General features: G+C 40.0%; 1 protein-coding gene across 1 annotated transcript; it reads right to left on the bottom strand.

The window, feature by feature from the left end:
* Window positions 1-1,432: 1,432 nt before the first annotated feature.
* On the bottom strand, window positions 1,433-14,837 carry LOC104043643 (uncharacterized). Its single transcript, XM_064457940.1, has 7 exons — window positions 13,249-14,837; window positions 8,030-8,180; window positions 6,843-6,936; window positions 5,658-5,776; window positions 4,658-4,800; window positions 3,764-3,961; window positions 1,433-1,789 (listed from the first exon to the last, which is right to left on the bottom strand). Exons 1-7 carry the CDS (start codon window positions 13,272-13,274, stop codon window positions 1,678-1,680), a joined length of 843 nt encoding a protein of 280 aa, XP_064314010.1. The 5' UTR covers window positions 13,275-14,837; the 3' UTR covers window positions 1,433-1,677.
* Between the last annotated feature and the right edge of the window lie 5,244 nt (window positions 14,838-20,081).

The raw sequence follows: 20,081 nt of genomic DNA, 5'->3' as shown, positions 1-20,081 counted from the left end.
GCTAGCCTCACTCCTCAGAAAGCTTTCAGGTTTTCTGTTCTTTTCCTCCCCGCATGGAAGATTCCTGTTCCTCCGAACCAGCTGGCCATGCCGTACAGCACACAATGTTCTGCTTTTCCTGTTTCAAAGCCCTGGTTCCCTTGTTGTTTCTGTGAAAACCACATCATCTCTCTCTGAATGTGTAAAAGCTCATTGCCCTGGACTGTTGAATCGAACCCTCTTGATTCTGCGGTACGTCTGTGGAGGGGTTTGCCATCGCGTGGGCTGTTCCCATCGCTGGGGTGGACTACGCTGACCAGATCTAGTAATCAAATGCTGTGAGCATGTAGATACTGGGAAGGACCTGGCCTGCTTCTGTGAGTTGCAAGAACATCTCCTGAGCGTACGCCCTCAGCCTGACACCTCTTTGCAGCGGTCCATCACCTTTTTCCTGTCACAGCTGTAGAAAATACTTGGAGCTAGATACTGTTATACCTTCAAAATCTTGCGATCTAGTTCAGGCAATATTTTGATCAACCGTTTTGGCTGCTAGGCTGTGGGAGAGGTAAGGACAGTCCTAAAGGGGAGCCTGGAAGCTTTTCAAGCTGGTCATTTCTCTTGCCCGGATCCAATAGAGACACTGTACAGAGCTGCTGCGACCTTTCTGCTGGTAAGTCCTTGCACTGCAGAGCCCTACAGGGCTGAGCAGTCATTACTCCTCCCCGTGTAACTGAACCAAACCGCGCCTGCAGCCAATACACAGCAGAGAATTTATTGACTGTCTCTGGAATTAGGCAATTCTGTTAATTGTCTTCATTTTCCAGGACTCTGTCATTCTTTTCCTGAACCATTAGTGGTGCAGCTATTTGTGTGCCAGCATGAGCTGCCTGGAGAAAAAAAGCTAAAAATGAACAGCAAATGAATCAAAGACAAGGACAGAAACCTCTCAAAGATAATTGCATTCAGATATCCTGGGGAGCCCTTACAAATCCCTTTTCAGCTTCCACAGTTCTTTTCCCTCATAGTGGCTTTGGTTTGAGGAACCTCTATGAAACAAGCAGCCATTCCTAAACAATTCCAGCAATAAGTCGAAAGACTTGTGTCCTTTTTCATGGTTTACCTCCCCAGTGCTCTCTAGCCATACCAAACGCCCAAGCAAGGACTTTTAGCATTATTTTTTTATTTCTAAGGGTCACAATGGTTGGGGTGGCTCTGCCTTTCCCATCTACAAAGTGCATTAAAGAGCACCAGGACATGGGTGGGACATAAAGAAGGAAACTGCATAATCTGTGCTTTTATTCAGGTTTTTTTTTCCCTTTTCTTCACAACCTGGATATTAATCCCTGTACAATTTCCCACAATGAACATGTGGTCTGAACTTGGACATGTTTTAAGTAAATGCAGTGGGAGTCAATAAGTGCAAGTTGTTCTCTACATAGAGGTCCTAGACAAGACAGTCACCCAGTATTTTTAATACACCAAACTCATGACACTCAGTATACACATTATGTCTTATTTACATATCATTTATTCATACTTACTTGAAGTCTGTGGTATCACAAACACATTTTAAAAAAATCATATTTCTGCTTCAGTATCTCTTTGATCAGAGAAAAAGAGTAACTTCCATACACAGGATTTACTGTATCTCTCAGTGAGGTGGTTCTAGCACAGCTGTGATCCTGCAAAAATACAGTGCTAGAGTATAGTACACATTTTGAAAAAAAACCTGCTATCTGGGGGGGAACAGTCCTCTGGCAGTTTTGGGATACCATCCAGCATTTTCAGATTTGGCAAACTGGAGAACACACTTAAAGAGAGACAAAAGAGAAATAGAAATTGAGATAAATAAACTTGGGAAACGTTGAGAACAAAATAGACACTGATAAAAAACAAGTAGTGGATTCAAACATATCCAAAATAGATTTGTATTGTTGGAAGTCTTGATTTGCCATTTGTTGCAGAATTTTTCTGATAAAGAGCTAATTAAAAACTTTCAGGTTTCACGCTGTTGCACAAGTTTTATATCCTAGACTCAGTAAAGCACTACAAGTCTCTACATTATTAATAGAATAGAACCAAACCTGTTGCATAATGCAAAAGAGAGGACACAGTGTTAGCCTAGACTGAATTTCCTAGACCGCTGAAAAGCAAAGATTCAGACTGCAAGAAGTGCAACTCAAGCTTTTACCCTTCTGTGACACAGAAACCAGGCTCTCTGCAAAGCTTTCTGCACTTCTGTTTCTTTCAAAGAAAAGAGGTCCCTGTTTTGTGGGCACGAAGCCAAACCAAAATGAATGGCTCTACCTCCTAATATAGCGTTCCTTTTAAACAGCACTTCAGTATCTCTAACCTCGGTCATGCAGACTGCTGTTTTCTTCTTCAGAAGAGTTTGATGGAGCCGTAGCCCCCCCGTAAGCATCACACAGGGTGTTAACACACACGCTGTGGTACTTGCTCCTGTGCCTTTTGAGGTGAGCATGGACTCCAGAGCTCAAGCTCGGCATGTAACTCAGGGCTTTATCTATGCTTGAAAACGATTCATTCTGTCTTCCAACGCCAGCAGTGCAAGTAATACCAGAGTTATCTATATGTAATTGCCTTAAGAACTGGTAGGATTGGGAGCAGAAACAGAATTAGTAATTGTTAAAAAGTGCTTCTCAGCTTTTCTTCTCCTGAACCTTTTGATATGTAAATAAAATGTGCAATCCATTATTTTAAATTTACTTTTTAATTTCCACTTTGATATCTGCCTGTCTACCTTTAGAAAGCACAAGCATCACCATCACACTGTCAAAGGGCTGAAGGAAAAAGCCTATTGGAAACTTAGAAAGGTTTTCATTAAACACTTCCTTTCAAACTTCTCTTTTTTCCCCCCTCCCAGGAAGAGATGACACATGCTGTGAGGTTTATCTCAAAAACATCAACAATGCCTTCTGTAGGTGGCTGATGCGACTCTGTGTTTGTAGTGGGGAGAAACACACAACCACGCAGGCTTCTGAAGAGCTCAGAAGCAACACGCTTCGTTCCCCTTTCTGACCTGTGTGCAATTTTTTTTCCTGGCAACAGGGTTTTGGAGTCAAAGCGACTGGGGAGGAACGGAATAGGGGTGTGAGCGTCAAAATGTGCATGAGACTTACGATAAATTACCGTCCCCTGAATTCTCTACCTCGGATTTGAATTTTCATTTCTAACGTCCAAGGCAGCTCTCTTAAATCTACCCTACGATGCACTGCCTGCAGCATGTACCTACACTGAGTGGGGTGTTCAAGGCAGCGTAACTTCCACAGTGCTGCCACAGAGAGAGGAGAGAATCCTGAAAAATCAAATGAAGGTTTCTCTTGCTTTAGCTCCCATCTTTCAACACATCCTTCTGATCCCATCTCTGACATGTAATGTAATTTAGACTCCTTTCAGAATACACGAGGGATGCAATGAGACTGAGGAGAGTTTGAGTAATAGGTAGTTTCTATTAATAAAAGGGAATCTAATTTATCTGCTCTAGTCACTGTCTTTAAACTTGTTCAGGCTTAGTTCAGTTCAGGAATGCTAGTCATGTGATTACAAAGCCTCCCAGGTAGTTTCTGAACATTTTGTGGCTATTCTCAGATACTGGCTCCTCAGCCCATGTTCCTGGAGCATTTATGATAGTTGAGACTATGGGAAAATAGAAAGATTGCTCAGGAGAGCTTGTTGTATTTGAGATCCTATTCCTTTTGTACTCTCTCACAATAAATTCTTTGTATTGTTCAACTTTTGTTGGCTATGAGATAGTAAGACTTACAGTTGCCTGTATCTTTCTTGAAATTCACAGGGATTCCTCTTGAGTATAAGGGATTCAAGTGGAGTACGCCTGAAGTCTGATATTCCACTTAGTGTCATAATGTTATTTTCAGCAAGTGATAAGTGCTGAATCTGAGGTATCTTTGGCAGCTGTTTGAAGGATGTAAAGTGGTTTTTATTGACATTTAGTTCTCTGCATCTGTAAAGTATAAAGCATAAGACATCACTGATCACATCTAATATTATATACCTGTAAGCTAACACAGGGATGGCTCTTCATGTAGTCAGTCATGGCAGCTTCGGGATTCCAATGAGGGTTACAAGAAATTGATTCCTCGAGACCTGCTTTCACGCTAATTTTACATTTGTGTTCTGTTTGCCTAGCCGTAGATGGCAAGATCCGATCCCTACATTTTACAGTCTCAGTTTTCTTTATCCCTTACAAAGGGTACATAATTTTTCTTGTTCCTAATATTACAGCTTTCCATGTTCCTAGACATACAACAACATAGTAGCAATAGGTGGACTGTAAAAATATAGTTGTCATGGTCACACCTGGTCTTTCTGCTTGGGTTATGTCCTGCCATGTCTTCATATACACTCCTTCAGTTTTCAACAACTTTCCCTTTTAGCAAAAATATCACTGAATTTGATGACACTTATGAATTATCTGGCAGGAATAAAGAAGACATCACCTGGCCTCTTTACTGAGTATTTTCAACTTGGGAAAGACATAAACTCAGAAAAGCAATATACTGATGGATTCTCAATATATACCCCCAAAAATATCACATTTTGACAGTTCTCAAGAGGCTGCTCCAGCTATTAGTTAGGTAAATAATAGTTTTGATTTCTATGATATTGCATAAAAGTAGAAGCAGGACATTTTGTCTACCTTGGCAACCTTATGGCACTTAGGTCTGCCAAAGAATTGTCCACCAACCAAAGTTTTTCCACCCGAATTAATCTTTGGAGAATCCTTTTGAAGTTTTCCACCTGGTAAAGATCACCCAGGTCCTGATATGAAAGGTTCAACTCCTGGGAAGGGAAAAATAAGAGAAATCACTTACATTTCTATTAAATATATAACTCAATCTTTTCATTGTCAGAATTAGATTAAAGGTGAACCTGGTTTATTATGCTGCTCTAATACCAGCTTGTGGTGCCAATTGCCAAATTCACCTTAGAATCATGGCGAGGCACTGCATAATTCCTTGAAGGTAAAGAAGAAGGAAATGATCTCTTAAGCATGTGAATCTTACTGACCAGCCCCTCCTTCCTCTTGAGTGGGCATGCCTCTGTGTGTGTGCTCTGGGTAGAGGAAGCAGGACTAAGTGATTGTGGCTTATTGGTTTGGCCTCTACATTCATCTGGAAAATAAGTGCTGTGCAGTAGCCAGCTGTCAACATTCCCCCATGTTCATGCCTGGGGAGAGGCATGATCCAGAGCACGGGATCTCAGTGTTAGATGAAGCTACTACCTGATCTTAGGGAGGTTGTATCTTACTGCTGATCAGAACTGGCAGTAACACAGTACCTCCGGCCAAAAGAACTGCGCAGGCTGGTATGAGGAAAGAGTGAAAGAGCTGAAATTATACTCCATTCTCTAACCATTTGTTTACCATCAGGCACCAGGCAGGCAAAGAAAGTCACTAGTTCTTATATGCCCAAGCACAAATGAAGCCCTGTCACAACACAGGAGTTTACTCTTTGCACAGGGTCAGGACCCAAATTACAACATATTCTAGTGTTTCCTCCAGCTTGTAAAAACCTTCTGGTTTACAATGTCATGGTGCCAACCTGAGCTTTAAAACTGCTAACTGCAAGGAGCAACCGGCACATTATTATTTGGCTTATTTACTGCTACAGTGCAAAGAGTTAATGAGAAAGTTTTACAGCACAGTTTTCCCAGTTCTCTTGCAGTTTCTTTTGCCACTTCTCTGTGTCAGTTACTTGTTTTCTTTTTTTCAAAATATGCGCTTCTCCTCTGAAAAATAGCTCTTCTTCTGAGGGACCTGGTCAGAAAAAAAGATTTACAGTGGTGGAGGCAATATGGAACTGGCACATATTTACTTGCTGAAAGATTATATATATATGGCTGGGAAGGTATCTGAAGTGAAGAAATATATATCATATTATAGGTGCATAGGTTTCCAGGCTTCTAAGATGTAAATTAATGTGAAGATTTTTTTTACCATTTCTGGGCTCATAATTCAGCAAGGAATCTAAGGTCACGATGATTTGGTACATGGTTCATAAATGACATTGCTTCTACAGCTCAGAATAAAAGCTTTTCCTCATTGGTTGAGCATAAGCATCTGACTTCTAAAATATTGTTTCTATATAGTCTTTCACATGTTATGAGGTAATACAGTGGTTAGGGGCTTATCTTTTAATCGTTTTGAGCAATGTTTGTAACTTGTAGTTATGGATATGTTTATAACTTGCAGTCCACTGACAACAACTGCAACTGGGATTAATAGCCATACTCAAAACCTCATTTGTATTAAGAACGATACATGCTGAGGACTTAAAGTCAATGGGTCTACTGAAATCCTTAAATCTATGCAAATCTTCAGATCCCTAACTAAAGCAAGGTCAGTGTGGAATTTTTCCACTCTTTGGTCCCAAACATGCAAACACTGGATTTTAAAATCCACCTTTCATTCCTCATTCTTGAGTGTGTCTATAGACTGTAATTGCGCCAATTCAGTCTTAAAATAAAATATATGTGCCACTGCATGCAGGACTGGATTTCACTCTCATCTTCTTGTTTGGCATATTGCTATTGCATTCTGAACAGTTTTTAAATGTTAATGAACTTTTGAGAGAAGTAATCAACACCACAGTAATACTAAAAATATTCAAACTACAGTTCTGGCTTTTGTTTCCCATTTTCAAAATGACAAAAGGTATTTTCCTAGAGATTAAAAAAAGTGAATATGTACAATATGGGTTGAAATCCTGCCCCTCTTCAAAACTATGGCAAACTCCATGATTTAAGCTCATAACGTTTAAGGACATACTGTTTGAGTAAATAGAGATAAGCCTTGAATGTGAATATGCCTTTTTGATCTTTACCTTCTCTCACTCGGGGACAGTGAAGCTGATTTCCCCGAACATCATGTTCTTCTATGTCACACCAGCCGAAATACTTGAAGGAATCAGAAGGAAGCTTAAAAAAAAAAAAAACAACCAAAAAAACCAACCATAAAGGCATCAGTTAAAGTTTTCCGATTTCTGGCACTGAGTATTCTCATATTTCTGTCCTTATTACAGTAGAAATACTATTCGTACATGTTTACAACATCTTCTCCTTAAGACAATCTGGTAAATAGCAAAAAGATGCATGGAACTGAGGATATAATGGCATGTGCTTGCGTATGCTTACGCGTGTAAACACACTTCTGGACAAGCTTGCATACAATATATCCCGAATGCAATTGAGGCACTGAATCTAAACACAGACAATCTGCTGCAGTTGAGAACATGAGCTTTCTGCCCATTTTGCTTTTCCATTAAAACATGTTCTATAATTTCCAGGGCATCAGTCTCCCAGGAGGGAGCAAGGAACAAAATCTCTAACCCTGCCCGTAGCGTACGGAGTATGTGTGATTTGTGCCGTGCCCAACAGACACCGCACCATGATTGCCTACAGCGGGGGAACCCCTCAGTGCAACGCGGCTTGGTGATTTGCTCAGAATTCCAGCATTTCTTTCACTGGAAGCCATGATGGTGGAGTCGAGGGGGGAGGAGAGATGGAGCATGCACCTCTGACTCACCCCCTCCAGTTAGTGCTGAGCTATACACACATCCAAAAGTTGGTAAATGCTGTAATGCTGGTAAATGCTACGCAATTTAGATGTGGTTTAACACCGCCACTTCTCGTTTACCTCTGCGAATTGGCTCCAACTGGAGAGAGATATTCTCACAGAATAGCTGTATTGTTACCTTGCATAGCACTCCTGGTTATGATATTTTATAGCAAATGTACACAGCCTCTTCAGGATTTATTATATACTTCCCCATTGTACCCAGTTCTGTGCATAGTGCTCAAAGGCTTCCCGGGCCACCGAGTCAAATCCCTTGCCACTGCTAACACCACATCATATAATCTTATTTATAATTATCTGATCTAGCTTTGGAAGATAAAAAGAGGCAAAACACAATCAGCTTCAAAGCTGAGGCAGAGATTTCAGCCTTATTTGCTCTTTGTCAGTGTCCCTCTTCTATAAACTTGTAATCAGACTGGTAAGGGAAACACTTACTGGGGAAGGTAGCCCAGAATCACAGTTCTGCCTGATGAATCCTCTGTTTTGGAATAAAGCCGGTAGAATAGTGTGTGTGTCGCTTAGGATGGAGCAGCAGGATGAATAGGATTTACAGAATTTTTGATTGCTTGTAGTCAGACCTGAGGAACTAGAGAGGAAATGGTAAACAAGTAATCGATTCTGTTCAGAGAAAGGCCAACTATTTTATAATAGCAGAAAATACAAAGTAGGAAGGGGTAGGACTTACCACCAGACAAAAGCCATGTGGTCCTGAGGTCAAACCATAGGTAGGGCAATCCCTTCCAGTCCCTCAGTGGGACCTCCCGCCTAAGTACCATTTACTTACACACATGAGGCTTTTACAGATACGCCCAAACATTAGAAAGACGAACTTACTGGCAGTTTGTTAGAAAACCTCAGTCTTGGAGAAAATTAAGAACTGAACTTGTTCAGGAGCATATGTCCCCTTCTATCTTGTATAGTCCTGCTTTTATGGATCCAGGTTGTATGAAAAGATACCTCAACTGCATATTTATTTTAATCCCTTGAGTACGTTTTAGTAGAATATCAAGGCTCCAAAGAAGAGTTGAGCTTTGTTCTATAGAGTCTTGAAGTCATGTGCTTCTGTGCTTTGTTAGTTCAGTGCCTAAGAACACATTGAAAAGTACATTTTATATACCCTAAATGATGCAATTTCTCCAATTGTGCTTCAGAGAGAGATTGAATAATTTGCAGACTGGCAGCTGCAATTTAGAAATTTGCTGTGGAATACTTAAAAAAAAATTTAACTTAGTAAGCGTGTGCATATAGCACTATAATTTGACTTCTACTGTACAAGCTCTGTGAGAGCTTGCCAGGAAGTATCAGCTGTCAGTAAGCATCATTAAAACAATTATAGTCAGGAGCAGAAATGGAGAATAAAAACGCAGCTTTAAAATGGTCTGTTGAGGATGGTAATGAAAGTTTCATATTGAGTGCAACAGACAAGCTAAATAGAACATCAGTTAAAACTTACAATTACAGATTATTGGCAAATAATAATGAAGAGACGTATTCTGTTGACCTTTCCAAGATTGTTCTGCCTTTTTGAAACATCATCAAAACCCAGTATTACATCTTTCCTGGCTGTTGCCTCAAAGTGCATACAGCCTGCACGGGCCAGTACTGACGTACAGAACTACTCCTCCCTTCATGCTTTATGCTTTATTTTTTTAATGGGATCAAATGGACACAATAAACCGTAGGTGGCTTAAAGGAAGCTGAGCAAGACCAGCATTTCTGAAATAACAGCTATTTACTTAGGCATTTTTAGAGGTCATCTTGAGGCAAACAGATCATTTTCATGTGTGTGTCGTGCTACACATCAGCAGGCATTCACACACAGAGCCGTCTTGTGAAAAGAGGGTCAATGTAAAAAAAAAAAAAAGGAAAAACAAAAGTTCTGGGAACTCTTGCTTCACCCTCTCTTGGTTTTGTTTTGCTTGTGCTTCGTTTTATGTTAAATGAGGTCATAACAGAGAAACACAGAGAAACTCTTTTATATTTAAGGAAAAGACCTATTATTCTTCTCCATTTTGGAAGCAATGTGTTAGCATGTATTTAAATGACTATTTATAATGGCAAGACTTTTGAAATCCTACCTTCCTCTCAGCTAGATACTACCTCCTCTGCTGAGACATGAATATACACTCCTAGTCCCTTGAAATGTGGGATAAAACATTTCAGGTGAACCATTTAACATAGTATCTATTCTGATCTTTTGGCAGAAGCCCACTCACAAAGTTCTGTATTGGTGATAGAAAATAAAACATAAAGTTCCAGAATCAATATGGGATAGACAAGACTTCTCCAGTCAGGTGGGTAGTGAGATTTCTATTGGAAAGAGTGACAGAAGGAAGCATTTTTCATCTCAGAACTGCCTGAGTTTAATAAGCACCAGCTGGACCCTAACGTTTTGTCACAGATGATTTTTCTGAAGGAGCAAGCGCTACGTTGCTTTTCTTTCCCTTGCTTTGTTTTCCTTACTACTTTGCTGCAAAATTGATGCAAAAGAAACGGCAATGAATGAGGCAGGATGCAATTCCAAACAATTACAGATCACACAAGACATGAAAGTAACAAAATTTTCTGCCTTGATTGTGAGGCCCTTCGGCTGGATATGAATCTCCAATAGCACCTCTGGGAGCAGCACACTAGATTATGTCAAGCATTAGCAGGAAAAAAATTAGATTCATGATGTCTGTCCAGGCTGAGTCATTTCCTCTCACTTTGCCTGCAGTGAGAAATTGGTGGTTATCATAAATCATAGACCTAAATTCTTAAGAGAGAGGAATTAATTTCACTAATGGAAACCCTCTGTGGCAAAAGCATTCCTCCATTCTCTCTCTTCTTGGGCTGGGGGCGTATCTGTAATGTCTTTTAAGCAGAGACACTTGACTATATTTTAAGAATCCTATAAAAGAGGAATAAAAAGAAAACCTAAAATGGTAAGGGGGAAATAATCTTGTGTGTGACCAGCTTCTAACTTCTGAGGCTGGCCCTCGGTCTAGTTGTTTGTATCATGGCTACAGCTTTGCCACTGATGTCAAATCCATGGACGACATTTAAAAATGCTCAAGTCAACATTAAACATCTGAAACTTCCATCTGGTTAAAGTATGATTTCTCCCACCCGGCTGGAGTTGCCAGCCTGCAAAGCCAGGCTTAGCAGAATGTCTTGGCTCCCTCTACAGTCAGTGGAGACAAGTGGGTATGTCCAGATACCCACTTGCTCAACCCAGCCTCAATGCCTATTATTTTCAGCTGGAGTGAACCACAGTCCCCACTGTCTACACGAGGAGCCTGCAGGCTTTCCTGAGAGTGGACACAACCTTAAGGCATCTGAAATTCAATGAGGAGGATCCCACTTTAAGTGCCTTAAGGGTGCTTTGAAATAGCAGGACTTCTGATCACTTCAAAAAAGCTCAGGGAAACAATTCTGATATGTGTAGCATCACTAAAATACATAAACCAGCTATTTCATCTAAATAATTGAACAAGCAAACAAAAAGCATTGTACAAAGCAATTCTTTGCTAGCACCTTGAAATCTAGAGTGCTGCATGTGAGCTGAATAGAGGTAGCATGGGCTATGGGGGTAAGCGAAAGTGCTCATGGCTAATCCAATATATATTATGGTTTTTGCTCAGTGCTAGCCCCAGTGGAGAATTAAGTGGCTGAAATATTTTGTAAACTGCAAGGAATGAGTACAGACAGCTACTGCATTTTTTAAAACATAATTTATGAGATGATATCAGGCCATATCTTGGAAAATCATGCACTCCTACAGAGTTCACTGTTAGAAGTCACGCATTATCAAGACGTCAGTGTCAGTTGCGTGTCCATGAAACGGGTCTGCTTCTCCTCCCACTGACATCTTGGCAAAATTTTCATAGGCAACAAAATCCTGTAAGTTTTCTAACTGCACTGTAAGTACATTTGAGTCCAGCTGACTTTAAGGGTAGAATATATTAAAAGCCCATGAAATACTTTGAAGAGCTATAGCTGAGATACTTCTGAAACTACACCAGTGACATTCTTCCTGAGTACTATTTTAGATATTTGGCTGTTAAGAAAAGACTGTCAGTCAAAAGACTCCTTTCTCCTGATGTAACCAGCAGCCTCGAAAAACAAGCATTTTAGACTCTACAGCACAGGTTCAGCTTTGCCTCATGGAAAGCAACAAATGGAAAGCTCAGTGGAAGAGGAATGAAGATAAAGATTATAAGCAAACTCTTGCAACTGGGATTTGAAAGGCTTTTGTCCCTGTGGTCTGAGTAGTTCTGGGGTCTGGTCTAGCTTCCAGTAGTCTTATCCCCAGCTACTTTTTGTGAATCAGCAGCTTCGAGCAGACTTAGCTTCACTGGACCACGGTTGCTTTCCCCATAGATCTGAAATGCCCTTGATAAAAAAATTTGGGAACAAGTAGTCGGGCTATTTATACTACCTCGTCACATATTCAGAGTCAGAATTGCTATGGGGCTTGCTACAGCTTCACATCCCACCAAATCACAGAACACATACGGTGGAAAGGCCCGTGGTCCCGTGCGGTTGATCTCAGTGGAAGGCTGGCCAGGTTGCTATTTAGCAGCAAAGTGCTCCAAGCTCTTTCAATCCTGCTACTATGGAAATGAAAAACACGGACCATTCTAAAGGAACCAAATCTAATGTTTTTTAAGGTCGTCTTTAAGAAAAATAATAATAATTAAAAAACCCAAATAAACTAAGGAAAGGGCAATAAATCCTCCCAAACAGAAGAAGGTTCTTATATCTAGGTCAGAGCTGCTGACTTTGCATAGGCTTTAAAAGAGCTGGTTATGGATCTGTCCAAACCACTTGCACAAATCGCTGTTTGATTGGGTGATACAAACACCCAGTTATTTATGTTGTCTCAGTCAATTGCACATGCCAAAGTTGATCAACATAAATGAACTGCAGGGTTAACTTACAAATGCAATTTGTGTAGGTATTTAAAAGACAGCAAACTGAGAATTCAGGCTGTGCTTTGTTCAAAATGCACACAATTTACTGCTCTGTAGCAGCTGTTGCTTGTATGCAAACATTTGTTATGAGAACTCTCTGAACTTAGAGCAGTAGAGGACTTGGACATAGTGTTTCCATGCTCTATTACCTTTCAATTATTTTTATAGGAGTTTTATGAGACATTATGCAACATTTTAAAGCAGTTCTTTTCGGCATAATTTAGTGACAAACACACCTGTAAGTTTTGGTTACAATACGTTCTTGCTGTTAGCTGTATCATCAATTATCTTGCTTTATGCATCATAAAATTGCCCCCCCCCCCCCAACATAATTAACATAATTAGGTCTCATCACCATAATCATACATTCCCAGGATATTAATTATCATTCCATGCAGCTCTTCATGGATCTAACTTGCAACGATACAAAATCCACATCTCAGTCAATGTGCCTCTCACACTTTTTTACAACAAATGATACTTTTTTGTTGAGACACCTTTTGTCTTTCAGTAATCGGCCAACAACATCAAGAAAAAACCCATTTTTCCTCCTGTTCCACTGCACAACAATCTCCATCAGCAATACAGATTGGTGCATTTTAAAAAGATACTCAATCCTGTAACACTAGCTTTGTTGTCAAAGCATGTCAAGCCAGCTGTACAATGACTACAGTTCCTTCTCTTCTTTCACCCTCCTACCTTTCAGACATGTCTTGCTGTTGCATAAAATCCTCATGTCTTGCATAAAGCTATTTGTCTACAGTCAAAGCTTATCTTCCCATCTTTGCCCCTGCATGGAGAGGTAGTTCGACATCCTCTGAGGAGATGTAACCTGCAAGGAGCCTGGCTGGGTCTGTGTGGATCCACTGTCTCCAAGGAAACACTGTCACCTCGCAACGCAGTCACGTTAGGAGCTATTGTTACCAATCTCTTAAGCACATCAAACAAATTCCTGTGCTGACCTGGCTGGTATCAATGAACCGTCTTTCCAGAAGGTGGCTAAAGACAGGTTGGTGATACCTGTAGCAAGATACGTGATCATCCAGGTGAATCTCTCGTGTGCTCACTCCAGCGACTTCACTTTTCTGAATTGCTTTCATGGTTTTGCCCACTTGAAGTTTATCTTTTCTTTGCTTCATTAATGGCTGGTAAATGTCTTATTCATTTATCCACAAACTTTGCATGAAAAGAAAATTGATGATTAAAAAGTCCCATATTTTATTCATGAAAGTTCTCCATGAGCATGTCTTCACGCTGTTGAATGTCCCTGCCTCATTTGAACATGCTCAGACATTTTATAAACAATCTTCCAGGCTTCCTTCCTCAAGTTTGCATTTGAGAATGAAAACAAGAGACTCTTCTCTTGGTGGCAACTGACAGGTCAGTTTTGTGTCTATTTTTATATTATATTTTTTCTTAAAGTATTAAAGTTATAGGTTCTGAGAATAAGTCTAGTGAAGCTATTCACTTCAAAACGAGTTTGATATAATGTTCATTTGGTTTGCTCAGACAAAGTGTAGACTCTGGCAGTGTGCCACTGATGGAATTGCAGCAGCCCAATATTGTTACGGGCATTGGCTGGTCCCTGCTGAAGTTTAAAGATGGCTTTGAAACTCTTAACAGTAGTTACGGGAACCAAGCTTCAGTGCCGTGCTGTGTAAGGCTGTAATAGAGCAGTCAATCATGCCCTATTGATCTGCATCTCCCACATTACAGGCACAGTTCCTCCTTCAGTTGAGCTCCTAGGCTCCATACTGAAAGAAGATGGGATAAATAGATTAAGATCAATGTGGAAAAAAGTACCCAGTAAACCCTCTGCCCAGAGATACTCAACTGGAAATACCATAGAGTCCCAAACCTCTATGGTTCAGACCTCCTACCTTTCAGTTTCTTCACATAAAAATTATTTCCTACCCTCCCTTTCCTTTAGATTTTTCTTCTTCCTGGTCGTAGTAAAGGCTTAACATTATAAAACCTCTCTGTACAGACAGGCGTGTGCTTTCCCCAACAGTGACTGAAGTCTCCACAACATTCTCTTAGAAGTTCTGCAGACAAACGTTGCTGTGCCTGTACAGTACAGGAGCACAATTTTTATCACAGAATTTCAGCTCCTATGCAAAGGTATTTTGTGGCTCCAAATGTTGAATTGTCAGTTCATTATCTGAAATTTAAGAAAGCGGTCATTCCACATGGGTTTTAGTGAAACTTTGGGTGGTACAAACAGAGTCTATTACCGGGTGGGCAGAGGACGGGGTATTAAGAGTTTCATCAGGTCACTTAAGCATGTCTTTCCTCTATCTGCTAAGAAAAAAATAAAAATATTTATTTCTAAATTAAACAAGACTGTAATTTGGGGCCTTTCTACTTACTATTTTTCCTCTGTATATACAACGAGAGGTGTTGGTCCACGCCACAGCCTAATGGGCTTCAGACCTTCTATAGCAAATGCATTTCTCGTAAAGCATATGAAAAAATATCTGTGTGCTATTTTGGTGAAATGACATATTTAAGATGGTGTCGGCTGTTCCATTATAAACACTGGTTTTCAGATCTTTACAAACTGCCCATAAAAATGTGCTTCAGCCAAGAAATTCAGCAGCATGTCCCAGTCCTGCAAGAAAGGAATAGCTTTTCCCACTGTATCCAATTTTGACCAGTAATTTTGTCTTTGAAATGGCTGAGCGGGGTAAATACAGGGTGGGCATCAGTCTCAACCATGTGTCTCTCCCATCTGCATTCGACCGACTCTTCCCTGCCTGTCCTACAGATACAGCTGGTGCACTCCTGAAATACAAACTGGGCAGAATACATCTCATCCTGAGATCTGATTAATGATGGAAACAATTCAAATTATTATGACTGCTGTGGGCCACAAGAGGCCCTATTGTTCTGGGCACTATGGAAAGCCTGTAAAATATAGTTTGCTCCAGAGAATTTCTAGTCTAATTGAACAGAGCAGACAGACAGAGAGTAGGAGAAAGGAAATAATATTATCCCTCCCCCTTTTATACAGAAATAACTGAAATGCTCAGACCATGAAATCCTGGCGCTGTGGTAGTCAACAGCAAAATTTCTTTTAAAGTGAATGGGGTCAGCATTCATACAGAATTCACAGAGACTGACTTCGTTAAGGTCAGACTAGATGAACAACCTGGCTTTAAAGTCTATGCTTTTAAATAGCTGAGTTTTTCTATCAGACATCATGTTAATCATCTTTAAGACTACTTAAATGACACTTCTCTACTATAACATTTTTCTGATTCAGGGATACAGCAGCTTGTAAAAATCAGTTTGCTGCTGTAAATTCATGGTCTTTATGTAAAATTCTTTCTTTACTTACTAAGCTTGATACTTAGCGGTGTTATCAAACCATTACGTTGATGCCACCAGTAAAATCAGATCTGAAAACTTAACAACATTACAGCCAAAGCAGAAAGTTGATGTCTATGTTGATCTTACCTGGTTTGACTGTATCCGGGAATCCATGGCATTCACATCAGATGAATCAGCTAGAGAGAGAGAATTTCTTTGAATATTTCACCAGTAAAATCTGCATGGATGCTTACAGGAAGCACTAGAAAAGGAACACAATATTGAACGCACATACCCTCATCTGTGCTTCAGCAGATAAGCAGGCACACTTGCATAAACTAACTGGTTATTTTGCTGAGTTACCTAGGCAACAAATTTCTTTTTGTCCTGCCCATTCAGGATTCCAGTAAACTATTTGACTCCCACTGGTAGGACTTGGAGAGCATTCACAGGGAAAAGCCAAGTACAGCAGAATAAAGTCTTGGTGAGAAGAGCAGTTAGTGAAACATTTCATCAGGGTTACTGGACAAAAAGGAATCAACAAATAGATGCATCAATAATTGACATGAAAACTGTGTACGTCTGGTTTTCTAAGGTGTTATAAACCTATGAATTCCAAGAGGGTTGGAGGGGCTGTAACTGAGCAACAAGTACTGAAACTTGGTCCTCTCTTCTGGAAAAACAATGGCCTTGCAAGGCATAATGACAATATCTGGCACTGAAGATTGAGTCTCTCCATTGATTTTATGGTCTTCGGATCAAGCCATAAAAAGAGATGTTTATGGAATGAAGAATAGCATTCTTATTTGGTTAAGAAGGGACTTACTTCAGTATCAAGTCTGACTTTTCTAAAAAAATGTACGTCAACAATTTGTGGATGAAGTAGACTTTTTCTGACGTTAAAGAAAGATCATTTATAAGGAATGTTTTGATTTTTTTACTCAAAAGTTTCTTTTCAAAGACATAATGGACATAACTTGCCTTCTCTTGCATTTGGCAACTTATCTGTGGGTGTGTGAAAGAGAAAATAAAATCATACCCCAAGTGAAGTCAGTGGCATGCAGGACTCCTGTTGATTGATGTGCAATACTGATTTCTCCCAAGAGATATATTTCCACTTTCACCTTAAAACGCAGCTTTTTATATTGAACAAAATTATTGCATCCCCAATCCACAGATGCACATAAGCTTATGCTTAACCTTTTAGCCCTTAAGAGTAATGCCATTGAATTCAGCTGGAGCAGAATCACACTTGTATGTGCGTATAGAAAAAACCCAAAGGCTATCTGCCAGATATCTGCCAGATTTTTCACAAGAGATTGAACCAAGCATTCTGTTACAGAGGTCACGGTTAGAACTCATTGAAGTTGATAGGCAAACTGCCATCCATTTTAATGAGCTTTCTGTCAGTCTCACTTGTCTGAATGCCATCTCTGCCTAATTCTCAAAATTTGAAACAACTTATCCAAAGCTGCCAAAACAAACAAGATCAGACATTGATGAAGCCACCCAGAGGTGAAAACTCTGCTATGAGGGCAGTCTCATTTGCCTCCAGCCATATCTTTACTATGAATCTCATGTTTCATCTTTTCATATGCTGATTGTGAATAATTCCTGATGGAATACAACATTCATTAAGTACTTCCTAATTTATTGAACGTAAGTTTCATCAGGTAATTTTAATCATACAAAAATCATTCTAAATTCATTTTGATAACCAATTTCCTGTTGCGGTCTTGTAAGCTTCCTTTTACACTCTGTCATTTGAAGCAGTATCTCTGGTTATTCTCCTGTCTAACTCCCGTCAGTGCAGATGCCACCATATTTCCATAAATTGTTGTATTTATTTGTGTAACTGCTGCCAACTGCTAAAGAGTTATGTTTCCTTTTTTTGTGTGGAGAATTGATTACCTGAATTATATTGAAAAAATTGTTTCACTTCATTCATCAAAACCCTGCCTTCCTGAAACTCAGACCTTGCAAATATGGGAATACTTAGGAGTCACTAGAGCACTCCTTTATTAAACTGGCTTTACAAAGTTGTCATATGTTAGATATTTAAGATAAATAGGCATAATCTCTTTAAGTACGGAATGGGAAAACTACTCACAATACATTTGACTTACTCAGTCTGCCATTATCAATCTCAAATTTTTTATACTGGACGGACTTTCCTTTTGACCAAAATACTTTGCAGCTTTCCCTCCCTTTCTTCCCAGTACTTTCCTCCCTCACATGGACATCAGTTTCGTTCATATACCAGAATGTGCTTAGCTCTGTGCCTGCACACGCAATACACCAAACTCCACCTGCACAGCAAACCCATTTTACATGCATATTTACAGACATACTTATTTGTACGTGTATATGTATTTGTATTTGTGTGTGTGTGTACATGTGTGTGCACGTTTACACGCACGTGCATACACATACATAACTAATGTGCAGAGACAGGCAGGGGAACAGTGTATAAGTATTCTTATACAGAGGAAAATTCTGTGGAAAGCCATTGAATTTCAATACAAATGTGCTTTAAACCATCTCTCCTCTCTTTCGAAGATCTATCCATTCTTACTTTTGTTTCAATGATGCAATATGTTCTACTGAACTACATTTCTGGTTGATGTTACTCTATTGCTGGGCCAAGATGGTAAAAACTACCCAGCTCTACATATGCTAAGAAAGGAGGGAAAGAACAGGAAAGCATGCAAAAGCAATACTGTTGAATGACAAACACAATTCGGTTGCTTAAAATTCAGAGACACCTGCCCCCATTGCAAGCAAAGAAGGAACCAAGAACTATGAATGTGTATTTACAGGCAGAACCTGTTCCTGACATCTCTGATTTTTTTTATCCCTATTCTTTCCCTGAGTCTTATTGTCAGAAAAGATGTAGTTCAGATGAATGTCTTGTAGTTCAAATGAATGTCTTATTATTCACTGTCGGTAAGGGTAATAAAGATGTTATCTGGCTGAAAACAGAAAGCAGGGACTCCTATGATCATGGGAAAAAGAAGAGAGAAGCATTATGATGAAAACCATCTATTTTTTATTAAAGGTATTTGTCCATGCAGCTTTTGTCAGGAAATCCAAATAATTTGCTCCCACTTGCTTTCAGTTTGAAAAAATGGCAGCTTTGTGCTACAAGAAAGGAGAAACAGCCTTGTTTCTTCCCAGTGCTTCTTTTACAGGAAGGAGACAGACGCACTGAAGCTGTCCACAATTCCTGCATTTAGAGCTAGAAACTGGCATGTCCTGCCAAAAGAAATTAAATGCAATGAAAATGTGTTTCTGGTCAAATTCAGAGACTGCATTTGCTGTATCACAGTGTATGCGTCCTGAGGGCAACATGACATTCTCCTTTCAGCAGTACTGGGGGTATTTAAGCATACTTGGGACTGATTTTCCATTGCTTTGGCTTCAGCTAAGTACTGGTGCCTGCTCCTACACAGGTGTGAGTGCTGGCCTCACCAGACAGGGAATTTCTGAGTAACAAGCATTTTGCATTCTCAAGGCACAGATATAAATATCTACTTTAAACCAGGTCTACTAACTTCAGTAGAGAAGGCGTTCTTGATGCATATACATTCAAAAGACAAGACCTTAAAGTGCCTCCATCTGGATGATGCTCCTTCCCCTTACTCTAAACAACACTGCCTTTCCACCCAAGGTCTGGTACTGTAGGACAGCAAATCTGTTGGCGGGACTTCCCAGAGCATGTGTTTGCAATCACTGATAAGGGAGTTCACCATCAGTATATATTAGTCTTTCCTGCCAACCGATTAGTTTCAATCGGGTCCAGTAAAGGCCATCCACAGGCTTGAAATAGAACGACTTCATCCAGTGCCTCTCTCTGCTTTAGCTGTTTTCATCCAAAATCTCCTCTGAAGCCAAATCTAGATTTTTTTTCATAGGTTCATTTCTGCCCCCCACCCCTTACATTTTGCTTTAACGGAGATGAGGCGACATAAGCAGCAGCTTTTATTGAAGAAAAAACCAAAAAAGATTAAAACCCATACTATTCAGATCCATCCTGATCTTTAGACTTCAAAGAGGCCAAGACCACTGCTGGCCTAAAGGGGGGTTATGAAGGTGCTGTTAAACTGCTTTGAAACTCCAGTCACAGACCTGCCAGGCCACTGAACTAGTCTCAAACATTAACTAAACCCGCCTCCCAACTGCTCCACTTTGCCTTGCTCTGCCAGCTCCAGGCTCTATTC

This window comes from Phalacrocorax carbo, chromosome 7 (genome assembly GCF_963921805.1).
Source record: "Phalacrocorax carbo chromosome 7, bPhaCar2.1, whole genome shotgun sequence".
Taxonomy (NCBI): Eukaryota; Metazoa; Chordata; class Aves; order Suliformes; family Phalacrocoracidae; genus Phalacrocorax; species Phalacrocorax carbo.
This window is presented reverse-complemented; position numbering and strand designations above follow the sequence as displayed.